This window comes from Bos grunniens, chromosome 2 (assembly GCF_055505025.1).
Source record: "Bos grunniens cultivar Pamir isolate PY7600 chromosome 2, Bosgru_T2T1.0, whole genome shotgun sequence".
Classification (NCBI taxonomy): domain Eukaryota; kingdom Metazoa; phylum Chordata; class Mammalia; order Artiodactyla; family Bovidae; genus Bos; species Bos grunniens.
The window spans coordinates 50,763,770-50,789,596 of NC_141166.1; the positions used below are offsets into that span (position 1 = coordinate 50,763,770).

At 40.6% G+C, this 25,827-nt stretch overlaps 2 protein-coding genes across 6 annotated transcripts; one reads left to right on the forward strand and one right to left on the reverse strand.

Moving 5' to 3' along the window:
• The first annotated feature begins 20 nt into the window (after window positions 1-20).
• HSPD1 (heat shock protein family D (Hsp60) member 1) lies at window positions 21-25,607 on the forward strand. 5 transcript variants are annotated; one of them, XM_086347463.1, is made up of 12 exons: window positions 21-218; window positions 16,588-16,763; window positions 17,722-17,974; window positions 19,288-19,370; window positions 20,123-20,218; window positions 20,616-20,709; window positions 20,972-21,140; window positions 23,231-23,330; window positions 23,887-24,132; window positions 24,254-24,428; window positions 24,707-24,885; window positions 24,980-25,607. In XM_086347463.1, exons 2-12 carry the CDS (start codon window positions 16,590-16,592, stop codon window positions 25,130-25,132), a joined length of 1,722 nt encoding a protein of 573 aa, XP_086203589.1. In that variant the 5' UTR covers window positions 21-218; window positions 16,588-16,589; the 3' UTR covers window positions 25,133-25,607. The 5 variants fall into 5 exon arrangements, with proteins under 5 accessions (XP_086203589.1, XP_086203583.1, XP_086203573.1 ...); XM_086347457.1 differs by lacking the exon at window positions 21-218 and adding an exon at window positions 15,133-15,285; XM_086347447.1 differs by lacking the exon at window positions 21-218 and adding an exon at window positions 15,356-15,448.
• On the reverse strand, window positions 12,948-15,100 carry HSPE1 (heat shock protein family E (Hsp10) member 1). Its single transcript, XM_086347739.1, has 4 exons — window positions 15,011-15,100; window positions 14,283-14,447; window positions 13,273-13,362; window positions 12,948-13,193 (listed from the first exon to the last, which is right to left on the reverse strand). Exons 1-4 carry the CDS (start codon window positions 15,011-15,013, stop codon window positions 13,143-13,145), a joined length of 309 nt encoding a protein of 102 aa, XP_086203865.1. The 5' UTR covers window positions 15,014-15,100; the 3' UTR covers window positions 12,948-13,142.
• Window positions 25,608-25,827: the final 220 nt, after the last annotated feature.

Here is a 25,827-nt window from a genome sequence, read left to right on the forward strand (position 1 = left end):
TGCGCGGGGGGCGGGGCGGAGCGGCGTTCCTGGCCCGGGCGCCGGGGAGGGGCGACTGCTGACGGCACAGCCGTAGCCCGCGCGGGGCAGGGTGGGAGGAACCGGAGGAGTCCCTGAAAGGGCCAGCTGGCGGAGGGAGGGGGACAAGAAAAGGAACAGCCGACGACTCACTGACGACGAAGTGGAAGGAGGGAGAGACCCGGCTGCCAAGGACTAGAGTGAGTAGCAAAGGGAATTCCGCCGGCCAGCGCAGAGAGCCACCATCCCCAAGTGGGAATGTGCAAATTCGGCGTAACGCGTTGTGCATCTCCTTGGGCTTACGTTAGTTAACTGGAAGAACGGAGCTTGCACAATGGCGACCGTTTCAGTTGTCCGTTGTGCAAGCAAATACTAGAGAAGCGTAAGTCTGTCCCGAAATCTGCCTAGATGTGCAAAGTGAAAAACAGGTCAGCAGTCTTGGAAAATTACACAGACCCTGCATGAAATCGACCAATTTCAAATCAAACTCGGGCTTAGAGTGTAAAACGGTATTTCCGCCATCCGCTAACTTCAAAGCCAAGGATCTTTCATTGACCACTTTGTGTAGATAAGAGACCCAGATTCCAATTATCTGGGGGTAGAGGGGACATCGGGTATTGTGTGTTAAGCAGACAAAATTAGCTTGTATTTTTTTGCAAGTCAGAAGCAGGAGGAGAAAATGAATGCCCCTTCATCGACGGTGGGTGTTGTACATCCCAGAATTTCAGTTTTTCTTTGTTGCAAGTTTTAAGTTTTCTCTTAAGTCATGGAATCACAGACGTATTAGCAAACTTTTTTTTGGTTCCTGCTTGGATATCTTAAAATGTTTGATCTGGGATGAGGGAGGCCTTAGGTTATCAGATGGGAAGACAGTTAAATTAGTAAACAATGCATATAGTAGGGTAATTTCCAAGAGAGGAAAGCATCAGATATCCCATCCATCAAGTACACCTAAAGGTGTATTAAGAATGCTGAGACATGTAACAGAGTCTCCAAAGATGAAAGCCAGGAGTGGATGAGAGGGTGGTTAAAATTAGTGCAAAGCTGAATAACTGTCATGACTTGGAATTTCGTTCAGAAGCATTTAATATGGGAAGCCTATTTGCCTTTAAATAAAGATTTCTTCTTTCTGGAAGATGTAGAGACTGGTAACTTTTCAAGAGAAAGGACAACTCCATCACTAACTTATAAGTGCTAAAAATTTATTCATCCAACAAGTGTTTATTAAGCCCCACTGTGTGTTTGGCACTGAGGTAAAAGTATAAAAAGGCCCCATCCTTAAGGATAGATTAGATTAGAGTCTAGCAATGGAGACAGCCGTGCAAATCACCAGTTCTCTTAATAAATACAGTGAGAATCTAAGACAAGCAGCCCCTAAATGTTGCCACCCTGAGAGAGAGATGGGTGGATCTGTAGAGAGCAGATTCTTAGGTCTGTGGACAACCTCACCTCCCTTACTCCAAGGATTCAGTTATAATTTCCCGGATTGTGTGGTAGTCCCCAAGCTGTAAATATCAGTTACCTATAGTTGAAGGGGCTCATCTTAACATTATCTTAATTGTGTCTGATTCTTTGCGACCCCATGAATCACAGCACGCCAGGCCTCCCTGTCCATCACCAACTCCCAGAGTCTACCCAAACTCATGTCCATCGAGTTGGTGGTGCCTCATCCTCTGTCGTCCCCTTCTCCTCCTGCCCCCAGTCCCTCCCAGCATCAGGGTCTTTTCCAGTGAGTCAACTCTTTGCATGAGGTAGCCAGAGTATTGGAGTTTCAGCTTCAGCATCAGTCCTTCCAGTGAACACCCAGGACTGATCTCCTTGCAGTCCAAGGGACTCTCAAGAGTCTTCTCCAACACCACAGTTCAAAAGCATCAATTCTTCGGCACTCAGCTTTCTTCACAGTCCAACTTACACCCATACATGACCACTGGAAAAACCATAGCCTTGACTAGACGGACCTTTGTTGGCAAAGTAATGTCTCTGCTTTTGAATATGCTATCTAGGTTGGTCATAGCTTTCCTTCCAAGGAGTAAGCATCTTTTAATTTCATGGCTGGTAGTAATACTTAAATACTGTTTAAACCCATCTTAAAAGAACAAAAGAAAATGGGAGTAAGTAGGTGTTAAATTCAGGAACAAAATGCATATTCATCTCTTTGAAAAGTCTAATTGTGTTACATTGTGATGTCAATTCTGGCCTTGTTTACAGGAAGAACCTTGGTCTTTATGGTTGAAATGTTTCTAGCTCATAACCTTCACATTTTAATCTGACGTTTAATCTGTCAGTCTGCAGATTGGAGGTCTGCAGACCTCCAAACAACAATAATTCTATAACCACAATTAATTTAGGGAGTGGGGGGAAGAAGAAAAGAGCATGATCAGTAATAACAGTAACATGTAAAAATGGGTTACTTGAATATTTTGGTTAAAGAAGTAGTTTTTTTTTAAAGGCAAGATGAACAAATGAAAATAACTCTGGACCGAGATTCAAGAAGTCTAAATTCTCTTCCTTGTTGACTGTAAGACTTTGAACAGTTTATCAAATAAAAGGGTTTGTGTGTTTGTAGCGGGGGTGGGGGGAATGAAACCAGTGCACATAAGAGTATGTTCTTTTGGGGGCTTCCCTGGTGGTCCAGTGGTTAAGAATCCACCTTGCAACGCTGGGAACATGGGTTTGATCCATGGTCTCGGAAGATCTCACATACCATGGAGCAACCAAGCCCGTGGAGCACAAATACTGAGCCTGTGCTCTAGAGCACGTGAGCTGAAACTGCTGAAGCTCAGGCACCCTAGAGCCTGTGCTTTGCAACAGGAGAAGCCACTGCAGTGAGAAGCTCACAACTAGAAGCTCTCCGCAACTAGAGAAAGCCTGTCTGCAGCAATGAAGACCCATTGCAGCAAAAATTAATTAATTTTAAAGTCTCTCAAAAGTTTTAGAAGAAAATACTCTGTAAATCCAAAAATCATAAGCAATTTCAAAACCATCTATGCAATATGAAATCCTCCTTGGGGAGGTTTAAAATCCAGCTAAAATAGTGAATGCCCATTGTGTTTGGGCACTGAGCAAGAGCTGAGAACCATGAATAAGATGTATAAGCTCCTTTCTTCAAAAAGTTTAAAAATGAATAGGAAAGGAGGATATGTAAATTACTATACTACAGACAAAATGTCTTTGGTTGATGGTTGCCTGTTTGCTATCCACACTCCTGGACACATGCTCTTTGCGAAGAGACTTTACTGTTGCTCGGTATTCATCTCTCCCAATTTGAGCAGGGAAAGGTAAACCCATCTTTAGCTGAGGGATAAATCCTTGTTGGCCTAAGCCAATGTTTGAAGGGTGAGCATATGACTCCATTTTAGCTTAAGGAGCTATGAAAAGATACCTGATGGAGCACTTTGGGGAAAGGTTTTCTTGCTCTTGAGGAGACAGTAAAAGAGATAGTCCCTTTTTTGTGCCGCTGAACCTTGTCAAGTCTGGGGCTGCATCAACCCTCTTGACTTGAAGGAAGCCAGCCTAAGAGCAAAGCTGATGCACTGACCAATGCATGAAGTACTTGAAATGTGCCATGAAATAGCATTTATTGAGGGCATTTCATAGAGGCAATTTCGTTCCAGGCCAAGCAAAATTGAAGCAGCAGTGAAGTATGGAGATGTATGTTCACAGCTGAACAAAAAGTAGTTATATATGTAGTTTTGTACATTTTTAACATATTATTTGAAAATTCATTTCTCTTCATAAAAATTGTTATGGACAAAATTTTTTGAATTTATAAAGTTCAAACAAGACAATTTTGACTACAAATAAGTGAGATACTCAGCTTCCATAGCACTTCATTTTTATCTCTAGAATATTTGACCAATTAGTGGTTGTGGTAGCCAGTTGCCAAGATGTCCTCCAGTGATTATCATCTCCTCAGTGTGAGAGACAACCAAATGAAGAACACCTTTGGTTCTCTCACACACTGAATAGGGCGGACCTGTTTAATCAAAATAGGACACTTTGAAAATGATGTTGTGTGACTCCTGATGTTAGGCCATAAAAGACATTGTGCCTTGCTCTCTCAGCTCACCTCCCTTGGGTAAGCTAAGACGCTGTCATGTGTGAGGATCCTCAAGTTGCCCACAAGGGATCCACTGAAGCTCCTGCCAAAAGCAAGCATCAACTTGCCAGCAAGAGTAACCATCTTGGAAGTATAACTTGCAGATCCCAGTCAAACCTTTGGCCGATGGTAGCCTCATTAAAATTTGGGATAAGCAGATCCCAAATTTCTGATGTCCAGATACTGTGTGAGATACTGTTGTTTTAAGCCACTAAGTTTGGGATGATTTGTTAAGCAGCAGTAGATAACTAATACAGTAGTTCCTGAATCTTCAGGAAGGAAAGATATGATCAGAAGACAGAAGTCACAACAGATAGTTATCATTTCCTTTTTTCCATAGGGCACCTAATGTCTTTCATGAAGTTAGGAGCATTTTCTACCTTTATTTTCTAGATGACACCAGTTTCTAAAATTATGTTATTAATTTAATTGTTTACTTCTGCCCATTTTATTCACAACAAACTCTGGAAAATTCTTAAAGAGATGGGAATACCAGACCACCTGACCTGCCTCTTGAGAAACCTACATGCAGGTCAGGAAGCAACAGTTAGAACTGGACATGGAACAACAGACTGTTTCCAAATAGGGAAAGGAGTGTGTCAAGGCTGTATACTGTCACCCTGCTTATTTAATTTCTTTGCAGAGTACATGAGAAACGCTGCGCTGGCTGAAGCACAAGCTTGAATCAAGATTGCAGGGAGAAATATCAATAACCTCAGATATGCAGATGACACTGTGCTTATGGCAGAAAGCGAAGAAGAACTAAAGAGCCTCTTGATGAAAGCGAAAGAGGAGTGAAAAGTTGGCTTAAAGCTCAACATTCAGAAAACTACCATCATGGCATCTGGTCCCATCACTTCAAGGCAATTAGATGGAGAAACAGTGGAAACAGTGACAGACTTTCTTTTGGGGGGGACCGAAATAACTGCAGATGGTGACTGCAGCCATGAAATTAAAAGATGCTTACTCCTTGGAAGAAAAGCTATGACCAACCTAGGCAGCATATTAAAAAACAGAGACATTACTTTGCCAACAAAGGTCCGTCAAAGCTTTGTCTAGTCAAAGCTATGGTTTTTCCAGTAGTCGTGTATGGATGTGAGAGTTGGACTATAAAGAAACCTGAGTGCCAAAGAATTGATGCTTTTGAACTGTGGTGTTGGAGAAGACTCTTGAGAGTCCCTTGGACTGCAAGGAGGTCCAACCAGTCCATCCTAAAGGAAATCAGTACTGAATATTCATTGGAAGGACTGATGCTGAAGCTGAAACTCCAATACTTTGGCCACTTGATGTGAAGAACTGACTCATTTGAAAAGACCCTGATCCTGGGAAAGGTTGGAGGCAGGAGGAAAAGGGGACAACAGAGAATGAGATGGTTGGATGGCATCACCGACTCAATGGACATGAGTTTGAGTAAGCTCCAGGAGCTGGGGATGGACAGGGAAGCCTGGCGTGCTGCAGTCCATGGGGTCGCAGAGTCGGACATGACTGAGCGACTGAACTGAACTGTACTGATTTTATTCATCCCTGTATCTCTAGTGCCTAAGACAGTGAATGGGGAGTTCCCTAGTGGTCCAGTGGCTTAGACTGCAGTCTCAGTGCTGGGGGCCTGGGTTTGATTCCTGGTCAGGGAACTAGATCCCGCATGACATAACTAAGAGTTTGCACTTGCAACTAAGACCCAGTACAGCCAAATAAATTAAAAAAAAACTTTTTTAAATGAATGACTTAAAAATACTATAATAAATTGGTCTTTTGAAATAACAAGTCAGAAAAGTAAGTACCCACTGATGTTTTTTCCAAGTCAAATCTCTAGGCAAAATGAGACTGAAAAGTGTTTTCTAAGAGTTTGGCTAAATTTTAACATCTTAAAGAAAGAGGCTTAACTTGTAAGACAAGGGTTTGGATCCATTTCTTATCTCTTATAACAGGAAAATCTCAAGATTGAAAAAATACAAAAACCAAAAACCATAAAAATACCTAAAGAAACTATGGAAGAACCTTCTATTGGAGACTTTTCAGAGTTTGAAATAATAACTAGAAGCTATAATGGAAAATTTTATTTATTCAGCTATACCAAAATGACTTCCTGCAAATTCAAAGCATAAAAGAAATCAAAGTCAAATTATAAACTGAAGGAAAAAACTTACCACAAAGAACCAATTTCCGTGAATGATAAGGATATCAAATCATAAAAGGCCAGTTACCCAGTAGGAAAGTGAGCAGCAAATATTAACAGTCAATAGGAACAGTTAACAGGAAAGAAAATAGAGATGGCTCTTAAACACATGAGAACACCCTTATCCATAAAGATAAATTAAAATGATTTCTTTGGAAAAATAAAAATTCATAACATCCTATATTATTGAGAGTGGGAGGAAATCAACAATCTCATACATTGCTGGTAAGATTATTAATCGGTAGAACTTCTCTGAAGGGCAACTTGAACATGTTTGTGTGTGTGTGTGTGTGTATATGATTAAGGTTCACATAACTGTTGACATGGGCTTCCCAGGAGGCTCAATAGTAAAGAATCTGCCTGTCAATGCAGAAGACGCAGGCTCAATAACTGCATCAGGATGATCCCCTGGAGAAGTAAATGACAACCCACTCCTAGAAAATCCCATGGATAGAGGAGCCTGGCAGGCTGTATAGCTCATGGGGTTGCAAAAGAGTCAGATACAAGTTAGCAACTAAGTAACAATGACCCTTTGAACATAGCAATTTCATGCCCAGCAGTTTATCTTAAAGATATAAAATCTATGCAAATTTTTATTTATTTCAGAATTATTTCTAGGAGCCTAAGTTTAGAATTTAAATATCAATCAATAGGAAATGCTTAAATTTAGGTTCATCCATATAATGAAACATCATACAGCTATAAGGAGAATGAAAACTTTTATATGTACTTTATAGATTAATTCCTAAGACAAAATTGTTAATACAAAAAATAAAAATAAAAGGCAAGGTGCCAATTGGTGTGTACAGAATATTTTACTTTTGAAAAGTATATATATATTTCATATGCATGAGATACGTATGTATACACACACAAATACATATGTATACATAAAACACCCCTGGAAGAAAGAATAGAAACTGTAATACCAGTGCCTCGAGGGATGGAACCAGGTGGCTACTACACAGGGATGAGAAGGAATCTTTTCAATGTACATCCTTTTGAATTTTTACCTACATACACATTGCATGCGTTCATGATCAGTCACTTCAGTCATGTCTGACTTGTGACCCCTGGGCTGTAGCCCCCCAGGCTCCTCTGTCCATGAGATTATCTCAGCAAGAATACTGGAGTGGGTTGCCATTTTCTTCTCCAGGGGATCTCTCCCACCCAGGGATCAAACCCACATCTCTTGCATTGGCAGGCAGATTCTTTACCACTGAGATACCTGTGAAGCCCACAAACAGATTATCTAGTTTTAAATATTAATACATGGAGAAGGAAATGGCAACCCACTCCAGTATTCTTGCCTGGAGAATCCCAGGGACGGGGGAGCCTGGTGGGCTGCCGTCTATGGGGTCACACAGAGTCGGACACGACTGAAGTGACTTAGCAGCAGCAGCATGTTAATGTCTATAGCTGGGTTAAAATCATACTTTTAAAACTATTGTTACAAGAGTGAGACTGCCTCTGTCACTGATGGGGTCTATGACTAGTTAATAAATCAGGAGATGAAACAACAACAACAAAAAAAAAATATTAATACAATTAAAGTTTAAGAAAAAAAAAATCAGGCTTGACTCAAAATGTTAAGGAACATCTAGTGGCCCTTTTTTTTTTTTTTTTACAGTTAATTCTTAAACCCTGAGAGGTTGAGATGATTTGTCAACTATCACATAACTACTATTTTCTGGGCTCCAAAATCACTGCAGATGGTGATTGCAGCCATGAAATTAAAAGACGCTTACTCCTTGGAAGGAAAGTTATGACCAACCTAGACAGCATATTAAAAAGCAGAGACATTACTTTGTCAACAAAGGTCTGACTAATCAAGGCTATGGTTTTTCCAGTGGTCATGTATGGATGGATGTGAGAGTTGGACTATAAAGAAAGCTGAGGGCCGAAGAATTGATGCTTTTGAACTGTGATGTTGGAGAAGACTCTTGAGAGTCCCTTGGACTGCAAGGAGACCCAACCAGTCCATCCTAAAGGAAATCAGTCTTGGGTGTTCATTGGACGGACTAATGTTGAAGCTGAAACTCCAATACTTTGGCTACCTGATGCGAAGAGCTGACTCATTGGAAAAGACCCTGATGCTGGGAAAGATTGAGGGCAGGAGGAGAAGGGAACGAGAGAGGATGAGATGGTTGGATGACATTACCGACTCAATGGACATGAGTTTGGGTGGACTCCGGGAGTTGGTGATGGATAGGGAGGCCTGGCATGCTGCGGTTCATGGGGTCCCAAAGAGTTGGACACGACTGAGCGACTGAACTGACTGAATGACTATGTAAGCTACACAGTCTAGAACCTAGGTTTGATTGAGCTCTCTCATACAGATTGCTTAAGGGTTAAAAAAAAAAAAAAAAGGCATTTAAATAGACTTCACATAAATAAAAAGTTCTAAAGTCCATTTTGGTGTAGGTCCAGAGAAAACAGCAATTAACTTGCTGGATGAGGCATGACCTGGTATCATGCTGGAGAGCAATCTGCCAGCCCTTTGCTAAGTCACTTCAGTCGTGTCCAACTCTATGTGACCCCATAGACGTCAGTCCACCAGGCTCCCCTGTCCCTGGGATCCTCCAGACAAGAACACTGGAGTGGGTTGCTATTTCCTTCTCCAGGGCATCAAAGTGAAGTTGCTCAGTCATGTTCAACTTAGCAACCCCATGGACTGCAGCCTACCAGGCTCCTCCATCCATGGGATTTTCCAGGCAAGAGTACTGGAGTGGGTTGCCATTGCCTTCTCCGCTGGCAGCCCTTACCCAGAAGTTAAAAATGCTCACAGCCAGGTAAGTGCACTATTGAGAGTACAGGGAGGAACTGCCATATAGGGTATCAAACAAATATATGTTTATATTGAAAACACTGTGATAGGATAGAGAGATCAATGGATCAGACTGCAAAATCCAGGAATATGTTTGTTTAAAAATTTAATGTATGATAAACGTGACATCTCAAATTTGGGGGCAGGGGAGTGGAGGTGGGAAGAGTGGGTAATCCAATAAAGTTAACCATTGGTTAAAAAAAAAGTCAGACACATATACTGTACACTAAATGGATCAATGAATTACTTATATTTCAAAAAAAAAAGTGTACTAGAAGAATGAGATTTTACTAGAAACAAAAACTGCACAAATTAGGAAACATGTGACAGATTCACAGCCCTAAAACCTTACAATCCATGTTGGTGGTAAAACAGAATGGTGTGCCCACTGTGGCAGTTTGGAGGATCCTCAAAAAGTTAAAAATAGAACTACCATAGTTCTTTCTATTCAGAAACCCCACTTCTGAGTATTTTTCTGAAAGAAGTGAAATCAGAATCTCAGAGAGAGATATATTAGCACCCTCATCTGAATTTGTAGCACTGTTTACAATTGCCAAGCTGTGGAAGCATCATGTCCACCTATTGTATGAATGGAGAAAACATGGTATTGCATACAATGGAATTATTACTCAGCTTTAAATACTTGACAACACAAAATGAACCTTGAGGACAATAAGCTAAGTCAAATAAGCCAATCATAGAAGGACAAAATACTGTATTTTGTATTTTGTATTCATGTATATACATACATGAAGTATCTAAAATAGCTGTAGAAGCAGAGACTAGGACAGTGGTTGCCAGGGACTAGGGGGAGGGGAAAATGAGTTTTTAATCAATGGGCATAAAGTTTCATTTATTCAATATTTTAATGTACACTTAAAAATCTGTTAAGGTGTATTTCATACTAAGTGTTCTTACTACAATAAAAAAATGAAAAAAATACCTATTTTATAATGTCAATTTTTAAAATTAACTTTCTGTAAAGCATAGTTTCTGGAGCAATAGAGGAAAAAAATCATAATCTTGATAATGGTAACGACTTCCACAGCAGAATAGCACCCTGGTAATTTTATTCTCAATTTTTTAAAAAATTTTTTGTGTAGAATAGTGAAATGCAGACTTCGAAGTCAGACAAGGTTGAGTTCAGTTCCAACCTATGACTTAAAATTTATGTTACCTTGAGCAAGTTCCTCTACCTATCTGCATCCTTCTCCTGTGAGGCAAAGAACATCAAACAGTATTGCTATGATTACAGAGGTAAGTAGGATTTTATGTTAAGTCACTAGAACAATGCCTGGCAAGAGCTCAAAAATGGTAAGGCCATCATTAAAATTCCAGTCAGAATTTTACCTGTTTTACCTTTCTCCTTACTATTTTCCTGTTGAACAAAAAGTAAATGCCAACACACCTCTCTAAAACACATGGGTCCACATCCCCAATTCCCAGATTTTGGGCCCAAATTTCTCATGCCAAAATTCTTTTCCCTATTAATTTTTAATATAATCTCACAATCTATAAAGTGATTCTTTAGCAGTTCTGCTAGACAAGGACAACTTCTCTGGTACAAAAAGAATCCTCCCATCCTTCTGATTTAGGTTATGGACAGAGCCCTGAAATTCTAAGATAGCAAGTAATTCCGAGGATGAATACGGTTTGTAAACTCCTCTTAGATCTCAAAACGTTCGTATTTCCTTGGGTCCTGGGAAAACAATCACGAATGAGAAAGTCGTAGACCTTGGACTGGATTCCTAATTACAGTTTACCGACCACATGGCCTTGAGTTAGTTTCTTCATTTCCTCTGTGAGTTCTCTCATTGCTAAAACAAATCTGTGCTTACAGGATTACAATCTACAGTGCACATTAGCTGTGCCTGGCACACAGTAGGAAACTGATGGCCCATATGGGTTCTGTAAAAATAGGCATTCCTTTTTTTAACCTAAATATGACAAAAAAGCCTTATACAGCAAAATGTCACTAACATTTCATAAATACTCAGTTCAGTTCAGTCACTCAGTCATATCCGACTCTTTGCGACCCCATGAATCGCAGCACACCAGGCCTCCCTGTCCATCACCATCCCCCGGAGTTCACTCAAACTCATGTCCATCGAGTCGGTGATGCCATCCAGCCATCTCATCCTCTGTCATCCCCTTCTCCTCCTGCCCCCAGTCCCTCCCAGCATCAGAGTCTTTTCCAATGAGTCAACTCTTTGCATGAGGTGGCCAAAGTACTGGAGTTTCAGCTTTAGCATCATTGCTTCCAAAGAAATCATAAATACACAAACATACTATTTTATTGATGAGGATATTATCAAAAGTTGAGATTATTCCTTTATCACTTAAAATTTAGACTTTGATTCCACAAGACAAATATGGAATACAACTTTTAAAAGACATTATCATAGACTAGCTTATGAGCAACCAAAACTAGAAAACAGATTTGACTGCAAGGCAAAATTGCTGGTAGCTGAGAGACAGACAAGATTAGGAGTTGGTACTGAACTCCAGTGTAGGATTGTTTGGGTTCAAATCTTAATTCTCCTGGCTCCTAAATCAAGCTATTTGTCCAGTTCTGTTTCCTATTTGTTAAAATCAATCAACTGTATACTAGATAACCTAACTGTCAGACACTTTTAGGTACCCCTTCCCTTTTTCCAGTTGTTATCTGAAATAATGTCTATCACGTGCTTAGAACGGGCTGACAAAGCAGAGGCCCTAATGGTTTAGACAGCATGTAAATGTATATAGACTACCTATTCCAAATCAGGCAATGGCAACCCACTCCAGTACTCTTGCCTGGAAAATCCCATGGATGGAGGAGCCTGGTGGGCTGCAGTCCATGGGGTTACTAAGAGTCTGGCACGACTGAGCGACTTTACTTTCACTTTCATGCATTGGAGAAGGAAATGGCAACCCACTCCAGTGTTCTTGCTTGGAGAATCCCAGGGACAGGGGAGCCTGGTGGGCTGCCATCTGTGGGGTCACACAGAGTTGGACACGACTGAAGCGACTTAGCAGCAGCAGCAGCAGCAGCAGCAGTTTCCTGTTATTACTTAACCCCCTTTGTGCCTCACCTTCCTTATATGCAAGATGTGACTGATGGTACTTGACTCATATGCTCTTGAAAGATTAAGCCATGTGATATATGACAAGTACCTACAACAGTAGCTCACACCTAGAAAATGATCCTTAAGTGTTAGCTATACTGTCACTCGGTGCCTAGCCTGGAATTTACAAGGTACTCAGCCAATGTGAGCTATTACACCCTACCTTGCTTGGATTTCTAACTATGTAGTGAAAATGTTCATTAAGGTTTTCAAAATATAACTTAAATAAGACATATGATACTAGATTTGCATAAGTGAAGAACTATACTTAAATTTGATATATATGAAGTCAGAATGTTGCTACTTGTCTTCTCCTTAGAATGTTGTTAGCATAAATCCATGGCTTTGAATCAGCATCAACTATATACTTAGTAAAGTTAACCTCAACGTGAAAATTGAAAACCTTGTTTTCCAGTTCTCTGCAGGTTACCTCTATCTGGCCCCACATAAACCATGAACCCTAAAGCAACTGTAAAGCATGTGTCAGTTGCTCAGTTGTGTCTGACTCTTTGCAACTGCATGTACTGTAGCCTGTCAGGCTCCTCTGTCCATGGATTTGCCAGGCAAGAATAGTGGAGTGGGTAGCCATTCCCTTCTCCAGGGGACCGACCCAACCCAGGGATTGAACCTGGGTCCCCTGCACTATAAGCAGAGTCTTTACCATCTGAGCCACCAGGGAAGCCCAAGAACCATCTTAAATCACTAAATAAAAATTAACCATTGATTTATGTATTTTTATTTGGAAATGTTTATACCAGTACAGTGAAACTAAATTTTAGACACTGGATGTCATTAGCTTGGACATCGTTAGTTTATTATAAAAGAGAAACATGGAAATTATTTACATGATGAAAGATTTCAGAACTTCAGTGGAATGGGCAGCTTCACGTGATGCCATTTCAATAGTGACTTATTTCAGTCGACATATTTCCCAAGAATGTCACCATCTCTAAATAAGAAATAATCCTGCAAACAGAGAAACCATTAGTTAAGAAAACTAATAGCAAATATTTAACCTATCCTTAATATTATGAAGTTTACACACCTTGTCGTCTAGAACTACTTTGGTGCCTCCATATTCTGGGAGAAGAACTTTATCTCCAACTTTCACACTAACTGGTTGAATCTCTCCACCCTTAAGAAAACAAGGATGTTTATTAGTAAAGACGTTTAGTTAATCAAACCAAATATTTACACTTTTATTATTAATCAACTGCGCACTGCAATCAGATGTTTAAAAAGGGCTTTGGTGGCCAAGTGGTATAATTTATAGTCATGGTTCTTCACTCAAAAATATCACTGTAGAGGTACACTTTGAAATAAGGCACACACAGTGGCTTCAACTAAAACATGATTTCAGTTTAAAGGGTCAAAGAATTATACTGGGAAAAGTAACTTTAAGCTATTTAATCGTTAAATATTAACATACTTGAAGTAATATGTTACTTCACAACCAAGTGAGGTAAACCAGTTTTAAAACCGTATGTACAATGGTCATGTTCAACTTCTTTCAACACTTAAAAACTTAATTTTCTGACTTTGGAATATATACTTCATTTACTTTTGCGATTCAGTTTCTGTTCCTCCAAAGCAGATTTAGGGAAGAGGGACTGAAGTAGAATGCCCAAAATCTTCCAATTCCTAACTCCAGAATAGCCCCTTGCTAGAACTTTCTTAGCGGTACCTGGAACAATGCAATGAAGCTGACACTTTCAGAAGTCTGAGGTCTAACCCTCAGTTGGAGACTAACTGGAAGGCCAGTTCTTACACGCAAGACAAAGTGATTAGGATTAAAGGATTAGGGCAATTTCAGTGTGTTAGAGGTCAGACTAAAAGTTCTAATTTATACCTACTGATTTTAATGCCGTGTAACTCTTCTCCATCATATACACTAAGGTTTTTTTTTTTTTTCTTCCCTGATTACAATTATTTTTGCTGAAAGCAGATTAGTTGTGAACCCACTGGGGAATGATCTTTTTAATAATAACCAAGGCTCCCTACCGCCCGCCCCCCACATTTCACATAAAAATGAGTTCCATTTCAGTCCGCATTTACCTTTCCTTTAGAGCCTGATCCAACAGCTACCACCGTTGCTTGCAATACTTTTCCTTGTGATTTTTCTGGAAGCATAATCCCTCCTTTGGTTACAGTTTCGGCCGCACTTCTTTCAACTAATACTCGGTCAAAGAGGGGAAGAAACTTTCTAAATGCCTGTCCTGCCTTTGGAGAGAAAAACGTTAAATTTGAAACACAATGTATTCTAAACAGGCCACATGTGGCTTTCAAAGATAACGCCAATGTTCAGATTTTCCATTCAAAGCAAACACCTCTGAACATTCAGTTCTAAATCCCGCGTTTAATTTCCCACTCCTATGAGTGTTAGGGGTCGTTGTTGCTCCTCAGGTCAGCAGCCAGACAAGCTTCAAGGACAAGCTTAGTTTCTTCCAAGGTCAATCCTTCCAAGGATTTTCTGTAAATTGTCATTAAACACTTAAGTCCCTCTACCTGTGGCCACGCTTTTTTCAAGACCATTACATACCCACCAAGGTCCCGCAGGAGGCGTGCGTCGGGATTCCCGCCCCCCGACCCACGCGCTGCTTCACACTCGGGTGCAGAGAGCCCTGCTCGGAGGAAAGGGTCGGCGGGGTCTCGCCTCTCCAGGGCTTGGGCGGGCGCGGGTCTCTGACCTCTACTCCTCCCGCGAGGCCCAAAGGAAATCGCCTGCTAGCCATGAGCCCCAGACCAACCCGGGTGCGCCGGCCTTCAGCCCATGCGAGACTCACCATGACTCCGGCTGCCGCAGTTCGTACTCTGCTCTCACGCCACAGGCAAAAGGAGAGACCTGCTGTCGGACCCTCCGGACACGTGAACGCGAAAAAAAACTGACCAACGCGCAGGCGCGCTCGCTCCCGCCCAGCCCCTCCCCGCGAAAGGGGGGTGGCCGCACCAGCGCGCACCCCTATTCGTTTCCTGGGTTCTGCGCAGACCACTGACGCGCGGACCCGGAGGCGGAAGAAAAGAGCAACTCTTTCTAGGCTTTTCTAGGCCGCCAGCCTAGGTGAAAGTACTAACCCTTTGCACCCCCTCCCGGAAATGACGCGTTTGACCCTTGACCCACATAGAGCCAGGCTCTTTCCGGAACGTTCTGGAACGGCGCGCAGCCCGGGAACTAGCCTAAGCGAGCCGGAGAGGGCTGAACCCGCTGGCCTGGCCCGGCGCGGGTAGGGAGGGGCGGGACTGGCGCGCGGAGCGTGCAGATTGCAGGGCCCAGGCGGCCGGGAAGGGGTGGGCACCGCCCGCAGGCGCGCTGCGGAGGGGCGGGGGGAGCGGCGGAGGGAGGGGACACGGGCTCATTGCCGTGCGCGCCCTGCACTCTGTCCCTCACTCGCCGCCGACGGCCTGTCTCGTCACTCGCACGTCGCGCCGCTGCCCCGCAGGTACGCGCCCGCTCCGCGCCGCCTCACCCGTGCGTTTCGGACTCCGGAGCCGTCCTTCCCCTCTCCGTTGAGCCGGTCCGCCGGCGAGAGCCAGAGGTTCCCCCGGCGCCGCAGGCCCGGGCCCGCTGAGCCAGGCCTCGTGGGTGCACGCGGGGGCCCGTCACGTGCGGCGTGGATCGCTCGCCCAGCCGGGCACAGCAGGGAAGGCTTGCCCACGAGTGTGCGCGGAGTCGGGCGATTGTATTCACATCGATCCTCCGGTGAAGGCTTTTGTGCTTGTGGTCGAGTGTAGGGTGCCAGGGAGGGTGGTCGCAGCGTGTGGGAGCGGCTTTTGGCCTGGGGGACTGCTGGGATATGGCATCTCCACCTTTGACCTTGCTTGGCTGTCCTGATGGAAAGACACGTGGGGCCACTGGGAGTGGGCCCGGCCGCCGCCCGCAGCATCGTGGCCTTGCCCGCTGCTCTGATACAGTAGCCCCGAGTGGATACATGAAGACACATTTTAGTAAACGGATTTTTGCAGCGTCAGGAGTATTTTCCTTCCCTTGGTCATTTGGGTTTATAACTTGCCCCTTTTTTGTAGACTTGGTTTTCCAGGGGACATTTGCAGCTGATTTGCTCTCAAGGCCATTTTAGCGGTGAAATATTAACTCATTTTTAGCGTAGGAAGTAATAGCCGTGGGGAAGAAGAAGAGCGTACATTTTTTCTGTAGGTCAGGCATGGGGCGACCTCTTAAAGACTGCACTAGTAGCCGGTGTTGTGGGGGCGGTGGCGGGTTCCGAGGCCCAGGTATCGTGGATGCCAGACGTCAGCCCAGTTCATTTCTGATATTTCTCGTTCTGTTGCATGGGTGTCATGTTTGTGTTGTAACCCCACGGGTAGTGGTAGTATTGTCCTGATGATCTGTCTGTTTTTCCTTCAGAAATGCTTCGATTACCCGCAGTCCTTCGTCAAATGAGGCCAGTGTCCAGGGCACTGGCTCCTCATCTCACTCGGGCTTATGCCAAAGATGTAAAATTCGGTGCAGATGCTCGAGCCTTAATGCTTCAAGGTGTAGACCTTTTAGCCGATGCTGTAGCCGTTACTATGGGGCCAAAGGTATTCTTATTTTGTTGTAATTTATAGTATTGTTAAGGAGTAACATTTTGCCGATGGCAAGAGTCACGCCAAGCTATTAAACAGTTCTTAGATATTCATAAACTGCTTGTGCCAAATTTGTGAAACTATTTTGTACAAAGTGTGATGTAATCAAGTGGTAACTCCTAGCTTAAGATGGATGGTTATAGTCAAGGTAGAATTAATCTCCCTTGCCTGCTTGAGTTAAATTTTGGATCCTTTCCCAGTAGTTAGTACTAGGCATAGGTGGAAGAATGTAACATCCACAGTACCTTAAGTATGAGCTTTTAAGTCTCATTTAACGAAGAGATTGGTGAATAAGGAGTAACAAGTAAATTGAAGAGATCTCTTCATGGATCGTACTGGGTGGAGCGATGCTTCAGTTCAGGCTGAAGACAATACAAATATCAAAGTGATCCAACTGAGCAAAGTAATGGCATTTGCATGCCTCACAAGAAGCAGCTTTGGTTCAAGCCACCAGTACTGTTTGCATCATATTTTAAGATTTAATGTTGAACAACTCAGGAAGGCTGCACTGTTCTTGTCTTGCCATTGGTATTTTAGAAACTAAATTTTAAAATAAGTTCAAAAGTGACTTTTCACATTATTATTATAGCAGGCACTGAACAAATCTTAAATATGAATTATGTGGTCTGGAATTTCATTATAATCCCCCAAGGTAATGTTGGTTAAGTCTTTAGAAATTTTATCTCTTACAACATCTCATCCAAGGTTATGCACTTGGCAATGAAGTCATTTTGTCTGTAAGAACATTGATGAACTTGCCCTTGAGATTCATGCAGCAGGTCTGATAAAAATGATCAGATGTTGCATTGAGGTTTTAAAGTAATTGCCTATTATGAAAAATGCTCTTTTTATTTTAAGCTAAATAGTACTTAGCGTGTGAATCTGTGGCATTTTTTTCCTTCTGCAATTATAGGGAAGGACAGTGATTATTGAACAGAGTTGGGGAAGTCCCAAAGTGACAAAAGATGGTGTGACTGTTGCAAAGTCTATTGATTTAAAAGATAAATATAAAAATATTGGCGCTAAACTTGTTCAAGATGTTGCCAATAACACAAATGAAGAGGCGGGGGATGGCACCACTACTGCTACTGTACTGGCACGCTCTATTGCCAAGGAAGGCTTCGAGAAGATTAGCAAAGGTGCTAATCCAGTGGAAATCAGGAGAGGTAGGAATGTCTCTCTTCATTGTCACCACAGTGTTTTGAACTGTCAGGTTATCTGTTAAATTATATTAGAAAGTTGATTCTTTCTTGTTTCTCCTGTCTCCTAAAAATTTTTTTAAATCTTTAAAAAAAAAAAATGCCTAAGTAGTGATTGAATTCCTGACTATGGGATGGGCATTGTGCTAGATGGCAAAGAGGAGACTGACTAAGATGCTTGTGCCCTGTGTCCACAGTCATCCATCCCTGTGTCATTGTCCCCTGGCTCATTTCTCCCCCAAACCAAGTTTATTGTAAGTTGCAGCATGTACTGTGTATTTCTAAAGCAATAAGTTCAAGAAAATGTCACCCAGGATATCAGAATGGGTTTTTATTTTTTATAAAGCAGTTTCTTCTTAACAGCACATATTATGTTATGAGTCTGAATTTTGTTTGTTATTACTTGTTTGGGGGAGTTAGGCCACAGTTTAAAGATCTCCTCAGCATGGAATTGCTGTCTGTTTCTGGGGTGTATTACCAGCCACATGTAGGAGACATAAACTAGGAGGCACATGAGAGTAAAGGGAGATACTATTAATAATTTGTGAAAACTGACTTAGGCTTCCGAAAATGGGATGAGGTATCATCTCATCTATTTCAGTGTTTGAGATCCAAATGAATGTGTCTCATTAAAAGCAGTTTGACCCAAAGAAAGTCATTGTTATTACAAATTGCTCTCAATTATTTTTGCGAAGTAACGTTTCTCAAAATAAGGAAAGAGCTAGCATTGGTCTCAGTTGAAAAGACTATTCTCTCATAAATAAATCCGTATTGTGGTGACATTGAATGTTAAAGGTGGTTGTTCATAAATTACATATTAAATGAGGAAATTTCAGCCAGTTAAAAACTTGCAGGGGTATAGCCACAAGAAAGTCCTTATCCTTGACAGTTACACTTGTTGAAAATAAGGGACTGTAATCCATTTTGGTCCTTTGTGTCCTTCAGTGGAGGGGAAGTCTGCTGGATGACCCTGTAAGAAATGATTCAATCGGGAAAGGTTTACATAGAATGAGTTGAATGGTGAGATTCTTGAAAGTGTACACTTTTTTTTTTAATGCAGTTTTTAAAAATAATTTTGGCATTGTGGTACTTCATTTATTAAAGTTTGTGTTTCATTGCATGCCATCCAACTGCCTTGTGATTAGGAAGAGTACTGGTACAGAAGCATTGAGGCATTGATACACTTAACATGAGGCATTGATACACTTAACATGAATCAGAATTTTAGTTAACATGGAGCCATGAGGGAATAAGCATTGTAATACGTGTTCTTGAACCAGGTGTGATGTTAGCTGTTGATGCTGTAATTGCTGAACTTAAGAAGCAGTCTAAACCTGTGACAACCCCCGAAGAGATTGCTCAGGTATGGATTTTTAAAGTAACATGATTTTATCCTATAATTACACAACAGTGTCAGGATAACAGTATTACCCAGTCACCAACATTTGAAGCATTTTTCTCACTGCTAGAGATTTGAAAAATCCCCCCACCAGGGATTGAACCTCTGCAGTGGAACATGGTGTCTTAACCCCTGGACCACCAGGAAGTCCCCATAATTTGAGTCTTAATGAGTTGTCATTTTAGTTCTGCGTGACTGAGTAAAAACTCATTTGTGTGGAAAATGTTATTTGGCTGTTTATCAAAGATGAATAATTTAATTTTCTAATATTGCCACATTTGCCAAGGGAAAAAAGGATAACGGGTCGTTAGGCTCTTTCTTTCTTTTTTTTTGCCACCCTGCCTGGCTTGTGGGACCTAGTTCCCCAACCAGGGATGGAATCTGGGCCCCTGCAATGAAAGTGGCAAGTCCTAACCTCTGGACCACAAGGGAATTCCCTCTTTTTTCTTTTTGTTTAAAAGAATAATTGTGTGTTTATTTCATTTCTTTCAAAAATAATTAGAAAATAATCAAATTTTTTAAAAATTGCAATGGGATCAGTTATTCATTAGAATTATTATGCTTAAAATCCCCTCTGCCTGTCTCACCACCACCATCACCCTGCCTCTAGCATCCCACCAAGGATATATCAGTTGGAAGTTAATGAGAAAAGGGAGGGGAGTGATTGAGGAATATAGCCTTACCTTTAATTTGAAAGAGTAATTTGATTATTTCAGGTTGCTACAATTTCTGCAAATGGAGACAAAGAAATTGGCAACATCATTTCTGATGCCATGAAAAAAGTTGGAAGAAAGGGTGTTATCACAGTAAAGGTAAGTTTGTTTTTAATGATAGATGGAAACAGATGTCTGATAATCTGAGTTTTACAAGTACAAAAATTTGATCTACATATGTTTCCAAAAGTGTATTCTGTTTCATTCCTTCGCAGGTAACACTGGCACCTGTGCAGAATAATGTGCTCATTGTGTTTGGGTGAATTATTAACCTATGGCTTTGGATGTAAATGCGTCCTGATTTAGATGATATTGGCTTCTAGCTGTAAAAAATTAGTTCAAATACATATTCTTGCAAAAGTGGAGTTGGATGCCTTGGGATATTTGCATAATTCTATCTGAATTCCTTATGAGAAGTGGGGATTACTTATTAATTGGTTTGAAACTAGTCTTTGTGTAATGTAATTCACATAACGAATTCTTTGACTTTTCATAGGATGGAAAAACACTGAATGATGAATTAGAAATTATTGAAGGCATGAAGTTTGACAGAGGATATATTTCTCCATACTTTATTAATACATCAAAAGGTAAGAGCAAATGGGTAACTGAATTTTTTTTTAAGCATAGTTTAATATGTGACACCCTGAGGACATTTGTCAGTGTCATACCTCAAAAGTAAATTCATGTGTTCCAAATGTTCGTGTGTATGAGAAAGAAAAACATGAACTGATCAGTCACTTTAAAAAACTGTACTGGAACTTTGCTCTAGTGGTTTTTCATTTAAATTAAACTGCAGACATTTTCAGCAGAATGGCCTCAAGTTGGTGAGAAATGTTCTTTGCTTTTCAGGTCAGAAATGTGAATTCCAAGATGCATATGTTCTATTGAGTGAAAAGAAAATTTCTAGTGTCCAATCCATTGTTCCTGCTCTTGAAATTGCCAATGCTCACCGGAAGCCCTTGGTCATAATTGCTGAAGATGTGGACGGAGAAGCTCTAAGTACCCTTGTTTTGAATAGGTAATAGGCAGTGGTATTTGGTTTACATTTCTGGATGAAAGGCAGATATTTGTATTGGTGTTTGAAATCTCCTTTATGTACATTCTCCTTGAACCACTTGTGTTTGTATAATATTGGTGGGTGTCATGAACCTTTAGTCCAGTCATGATTCTGTCTTTTTTGAATAGGGTCCCTGAGTCCTTAATGTTTTATGTACCTTTTTATAAGATAGCCTAAGTATTTACAGTTGTTTTGAAGATAAATGGGTTTTTGGTTTTGTATTTTTTACAAAAAAAGATTTATGGAAAAGATATATTCACAATTATAGTTTTTCATGAGGAGAGGTAAACAACTGCCATTCTAAATGTATCTGGCATTTGGCATTTTACATAATCTTCTAAAGGAAAAATTTTGTTAATGAATAGTCTAAAATAGAGAAATTGGTACTCAGGTTGGGGTCTATTAATTTTTTAGATCTATAATGTATTATATTTTACTTTAAGACAAAAATGTTAATGCTATAGACAGACTCTTAGGGGGTTTTTTTTGGGTGGGGGGGGTTGGCGCCTGTGAAATCTTAGTTCCCAGACCAAGGAGGGCATTTTTAAAATACATATTCTTCCTAATCCTACAGCTGGGGTGAATCAGAAATGAGATTCTCCACTTTTTATTATAATGGAAATGCACAAATGAAATAATCAGGTATATATTACAGAATTGCATATTTTGACCTGACCTAAATGAGTTTACTTATCCTGTAATGTTTATAGCCTGGATATGCTTTTGAGGTTATGAAAAGCCCTAGAGATAGTGGGATGTGAAGCAGAAATAGAAGAACAACAGGCCTGAAAAGTTCTGATTGAGCCATTTTACTGGTTGCTGTAAAGCTAGATCTCCAGTTTACTTGGCATATTATCAGAGCTTAACCTTCTTATTTGGCTCCTCAATAAAACCAGGTCTGTCTTAAAGTTTATATATTACTTCCATTTCAATCTGGTTTCAAATGAGTATTTTAAAAATTATATATTCTAAATATTCATTACCTTATTAAAATGAAGGTAAGCTTAATGATATCAGAAGTATTTACATTTATAAAGGAGTTGAATTAAAAACATTGCTTGCTCAGAATACAGCAGTAATACATAATAACTATAAACGGAGCTCGTAACTTTAAAATTTGTCATGTGTCAATCACCCAAAATATATAGTATTCTAAATCAACTGTCCCTCACTAAAAAAAAGCAAAAACTGCTCAAACTGACTTTAGTTTAGTTTTAGTTCAGTCACTCAGTCGTGTCCGACTCTTTGCCACCCCATGATTTGCAGCACACCAGACCCCCCTGTCCATCACCAGCTCCTGGAGTTCACTCAAACTCACGTCCATCTAGTTGGTGATGCCATCCAGTCATCTCATCCTCTGTCGTCCCCTTCTCCTGCCCCCAATCCCTCCCAGCATCAGAGTCTTTTCCAGTGAGTCAACTCTTTGCATGAGGTGGCCAGAGTACTGGAGTTTCAGCTTTAGCATCATTCCTTCCAAAGAACACCCAGGACTGATCTCTTTTAGAATGGACTGGTTGGATCTCCTCGCAGTCCAAGGGACTCTCAAGAGTCTTCTCCAACACCACAGTTCAAAAGCATCAATTCTTCAGCACTCAGCTTTCTTCACAGTCCAACTCTCACATCCATACATGACTACTGGGAAAACCATAGCCTTGACTAGACTGACCTTTGTTGGCAAAGTAATGTCTCTGCTTTTGAATATGCTATCTAGGTTGGTCAAACTGACTTTAATAGCAACTTAATCTAATACTAAATGGTTAAGAGTAAGTGCTCATTAGATGATCCCCAAATTTAAGAGCAGGGAGGCCTGGTGTGCTGCAATTCATGGGGTTGAAAGAGTCGGACACAACTGGGCAACTGAACTGAATTGACTGAATTCTGATTTTCACAGTCTATAAAAGTTATCACTGTTTAATTTACATGTTTTCAAGTGGAACGTAGGGTCAGAAGGTAAGCAGAAAGTGCAGTTTCCCGAGTAACCTTAGTTACTAGAACTTAAAGTAGACTGGCATTATTATAAAATTTAAATCTTATTAATAACTTCTTAACAGGTTGAAAGTTGGTCTTCAAGTTGTGGCAGTCAAAGCTCCAGGTTTTGGTGACAATAGAAAGAACCAGCTTAAAGACATGGCTATTGCTACTGGTGGTGCAGTAAGTAAAATAGATGTGATTTTGGTTTATTGAATGTTATGTATACATCGAGGTCTGAAATTTATAGGTAGAATTCACATTTTGACAAATCTGGGTTACTTTTCAATAGAAGACAGAGTTTGGGTTTAAACAGCACTAAGGTCCCTTTCTTTAATTTGCCATGAGTCTTGCCCAAGAGTGGTCTTTTAACTTGTTTTCAGGAATGTATTATAATAGAAAAAGGCAGGATTTAAGAGTTTAGGCCTAGGGTCTAGTCTTGGTTTCACCAAAAGTATGTCCTTAGATGAGTTTTCTGAGTTCACTTGTTTCTCAAACCTTAATGTTAATTGAGGATTAAGTGGGAAGTTGGAAATGTAATGAAAAACTATGCAAGTTCTGTTTGGTCTAGCTATAGTCTTGAAATTTCAGATTTCAAGGAAACAGTATTGCAAGATGCTTTTCTTATCAAAACACTTGTAGCATATGTTAATGATTTTGGTATAATGAAAAATGCCTGTAATCTGTAATTTGTTCTTTTTATTTTGTGGTTTGTTCATTTAAAAAAATGTTTTCATAGGTATTTGGAGAAGAAGGACTAAATCTAAATCTTGAAGATGTTCAGCCTCATGACTTAGGAAAAGTTGGAGAGGTCATTGTGACCAAAGATGATGCCATGCTCTTGAAAGGAAAAGGTGACAAGGCTCAAATTGAGAAGCGTATCCAAGAGATCATTGAGCAGTTAGATATCACAACTAGTGAATATGAAAAGGAAAAACTGAATGAACGTCTGGCAAAACTCTCAGATGGTGTTGCTGTGTTGAAGGTAAGGTTCATTGTTGTAAATAAGCTGCTTGGGTTCCGAGCCCAAGTAAACTAGGATTCTTGGCATTTAACATCTTGAGTAGGAGAAGCCATACTAACTGGAATTCTTTTTTGATTTTTAGGTTGGTGGGACAAGTGATGTTGAAGTGAATGAAAAGAAAGACAGAGTTACAGATGCTCTTAATGCCACACGAGCTGCTGTTGAAGAAGGCATTGTTCTGGGAGGGGGCTGTGCCCTGCTTCGGTGCATTCCAGCCTTGGAGTCAATAACTCCAGCTAATGAAGATCAAAAAACAGGTAAAAAGTTACCTTAGAAATGAGTTTACTTGCACCTCGATTTTAGAGTTGTTAGAGTTGTATTGTTGCTCCCCAGTAGATAGAACAAGAAGTCACAAAGCAGTTTCCAGAATAACAGAAGTAGAATAACAGTGTTGTTGTCAGAGATCTTTCAGAAAGAATCACTTGACCTGTGGTGTTCTCCCAATTGGAATTATCTATGTCATTATTCTCACAAGGAGAACTGTGCTATAATACTTAAAAAGGAAAGAATTTGCTAAAATATATTTTCCTTATAGGTATAGAAATAATTAAAAAAACACTCAAAATTCCTGCAATGACCATTGCTAAGAATGCAGGTGTTGAAGGATCATTGATAGTTGAGAAAATTATGCAGAGTTCTTCAGAAGTCGGTTATGATGCTATGCTTGGAGATTTTGTGAATATGGTGGAAAAAGGAATCATTGATCCAACTAAGGTAAATAGTTGACCACTGTCTAAAAATGCTAAGTCTTGTTCTTTTTTTTTTTTTAACTAAGGAAAAGTAATATTTTATGAAAACTTTTCCCTAGGTTGTAAGAACTGCATTACTGGATGCTGCCGGAGTGGCCTCTCTCTTAACAACAGCAGAAGTTGTCGTCACAGAAATTCCTAAAGAAGAGAAGGATCCTGGAATGGGTGGCATGGGTGGAATGGGAGGTGGCATGGGAGGTGGCATGTTCTAACTCCTAGAATAGTGCTTTGCCATTATTAATGAACTGTGAGAGGAAGCTCAAGGCAGTGTTCCTCACCAATAACTTCAGGAGAGGTCAGTTGAAGGAGCTGACTGAAGAAAAGGCTGGCTGATGTTTAAGAAAATAACTATAACCATCAGTTACTGGTTTCAGTTGACAACATAGAATGGTTTACTGCTGTCATTGTCCATGCCTACAGATAATTTATTTTGTATTTTTAAATAAAGACATTTGTACATTCCTGATAAATGAGCTTAAGAGCCATGTACCAATGTACTGCTTTCAACTTAAATCACTGAGGCATTTTTACTACTATTCTGTTAAAATCAGGATTTTAGTGCTTGCTATCACCAGATGAGAAGTTAAGAAACAGCCTTTCTGTGGAGAGTAAGAACAATTGTGTACAGAGTAGAGAAATACCCAATTATGTGACAACCTTTGTGTAATAAAAATTGTTTAAAGTTAACTGTGTTAGCTTTTCTGTGATCTAGAGAATGTGAGGAATGAAAGCCAATTGAAGAGGGGAGGGGTAAGGTTTGACCCAAGTCTATAAAATGTTTCCTGCCTATTGTTTCATACATTTCTCCGTTTCTCTTTGCTGCAGACTGGATTCAGTTCAGTTCAGTCACTCAGTCGTGTCCGACTCTTTGTGACCCCATGAACCGCAGCACACCAGGCCTCCTTGT

Bases quoted from the DNA above. Each gene is read 5' to 3' on its own strand.
- HSPE1 (XM_086347739.1), bottom strand. The intron at 13,363-14,282 runs GTAAATGCGGAC...TGTTTTCTTAAG, and splicing joins GATCAGGCTCTAAAGGAAAG to GGTGGAGAGATTCAACCAGT. The intron at 13,194-13,272 runs GTGTGTAAACTT...CTCTGTTTGCAG, and splicing joins AAGTAGTTCTAGACGACAAG to GATTATTTCTTATTTAGAGA.
- HSPD1 (XM_086347463.1), top strand. From the start codon at position 16,590: ATGCTTCGATTACCCGCAGTCCTTCGTCAAATGAGGCCAGTGTCCAGG. The intron at 17,975-19,287 runs GTAGGAATGTCT...TTCTTGAACCAG, and splicing joins TCCAGTGGAAATCAGGAGAG to GTGTGATGTTAGCTGTTGAT. The intron at 24,133-24,253 runs GTAAGGTTCATT...TTTGATTTTTAG, and splicing joins ATGGTGTTGCTGTGTTGAAG to GTTGGTGGGACAAGTGATGT.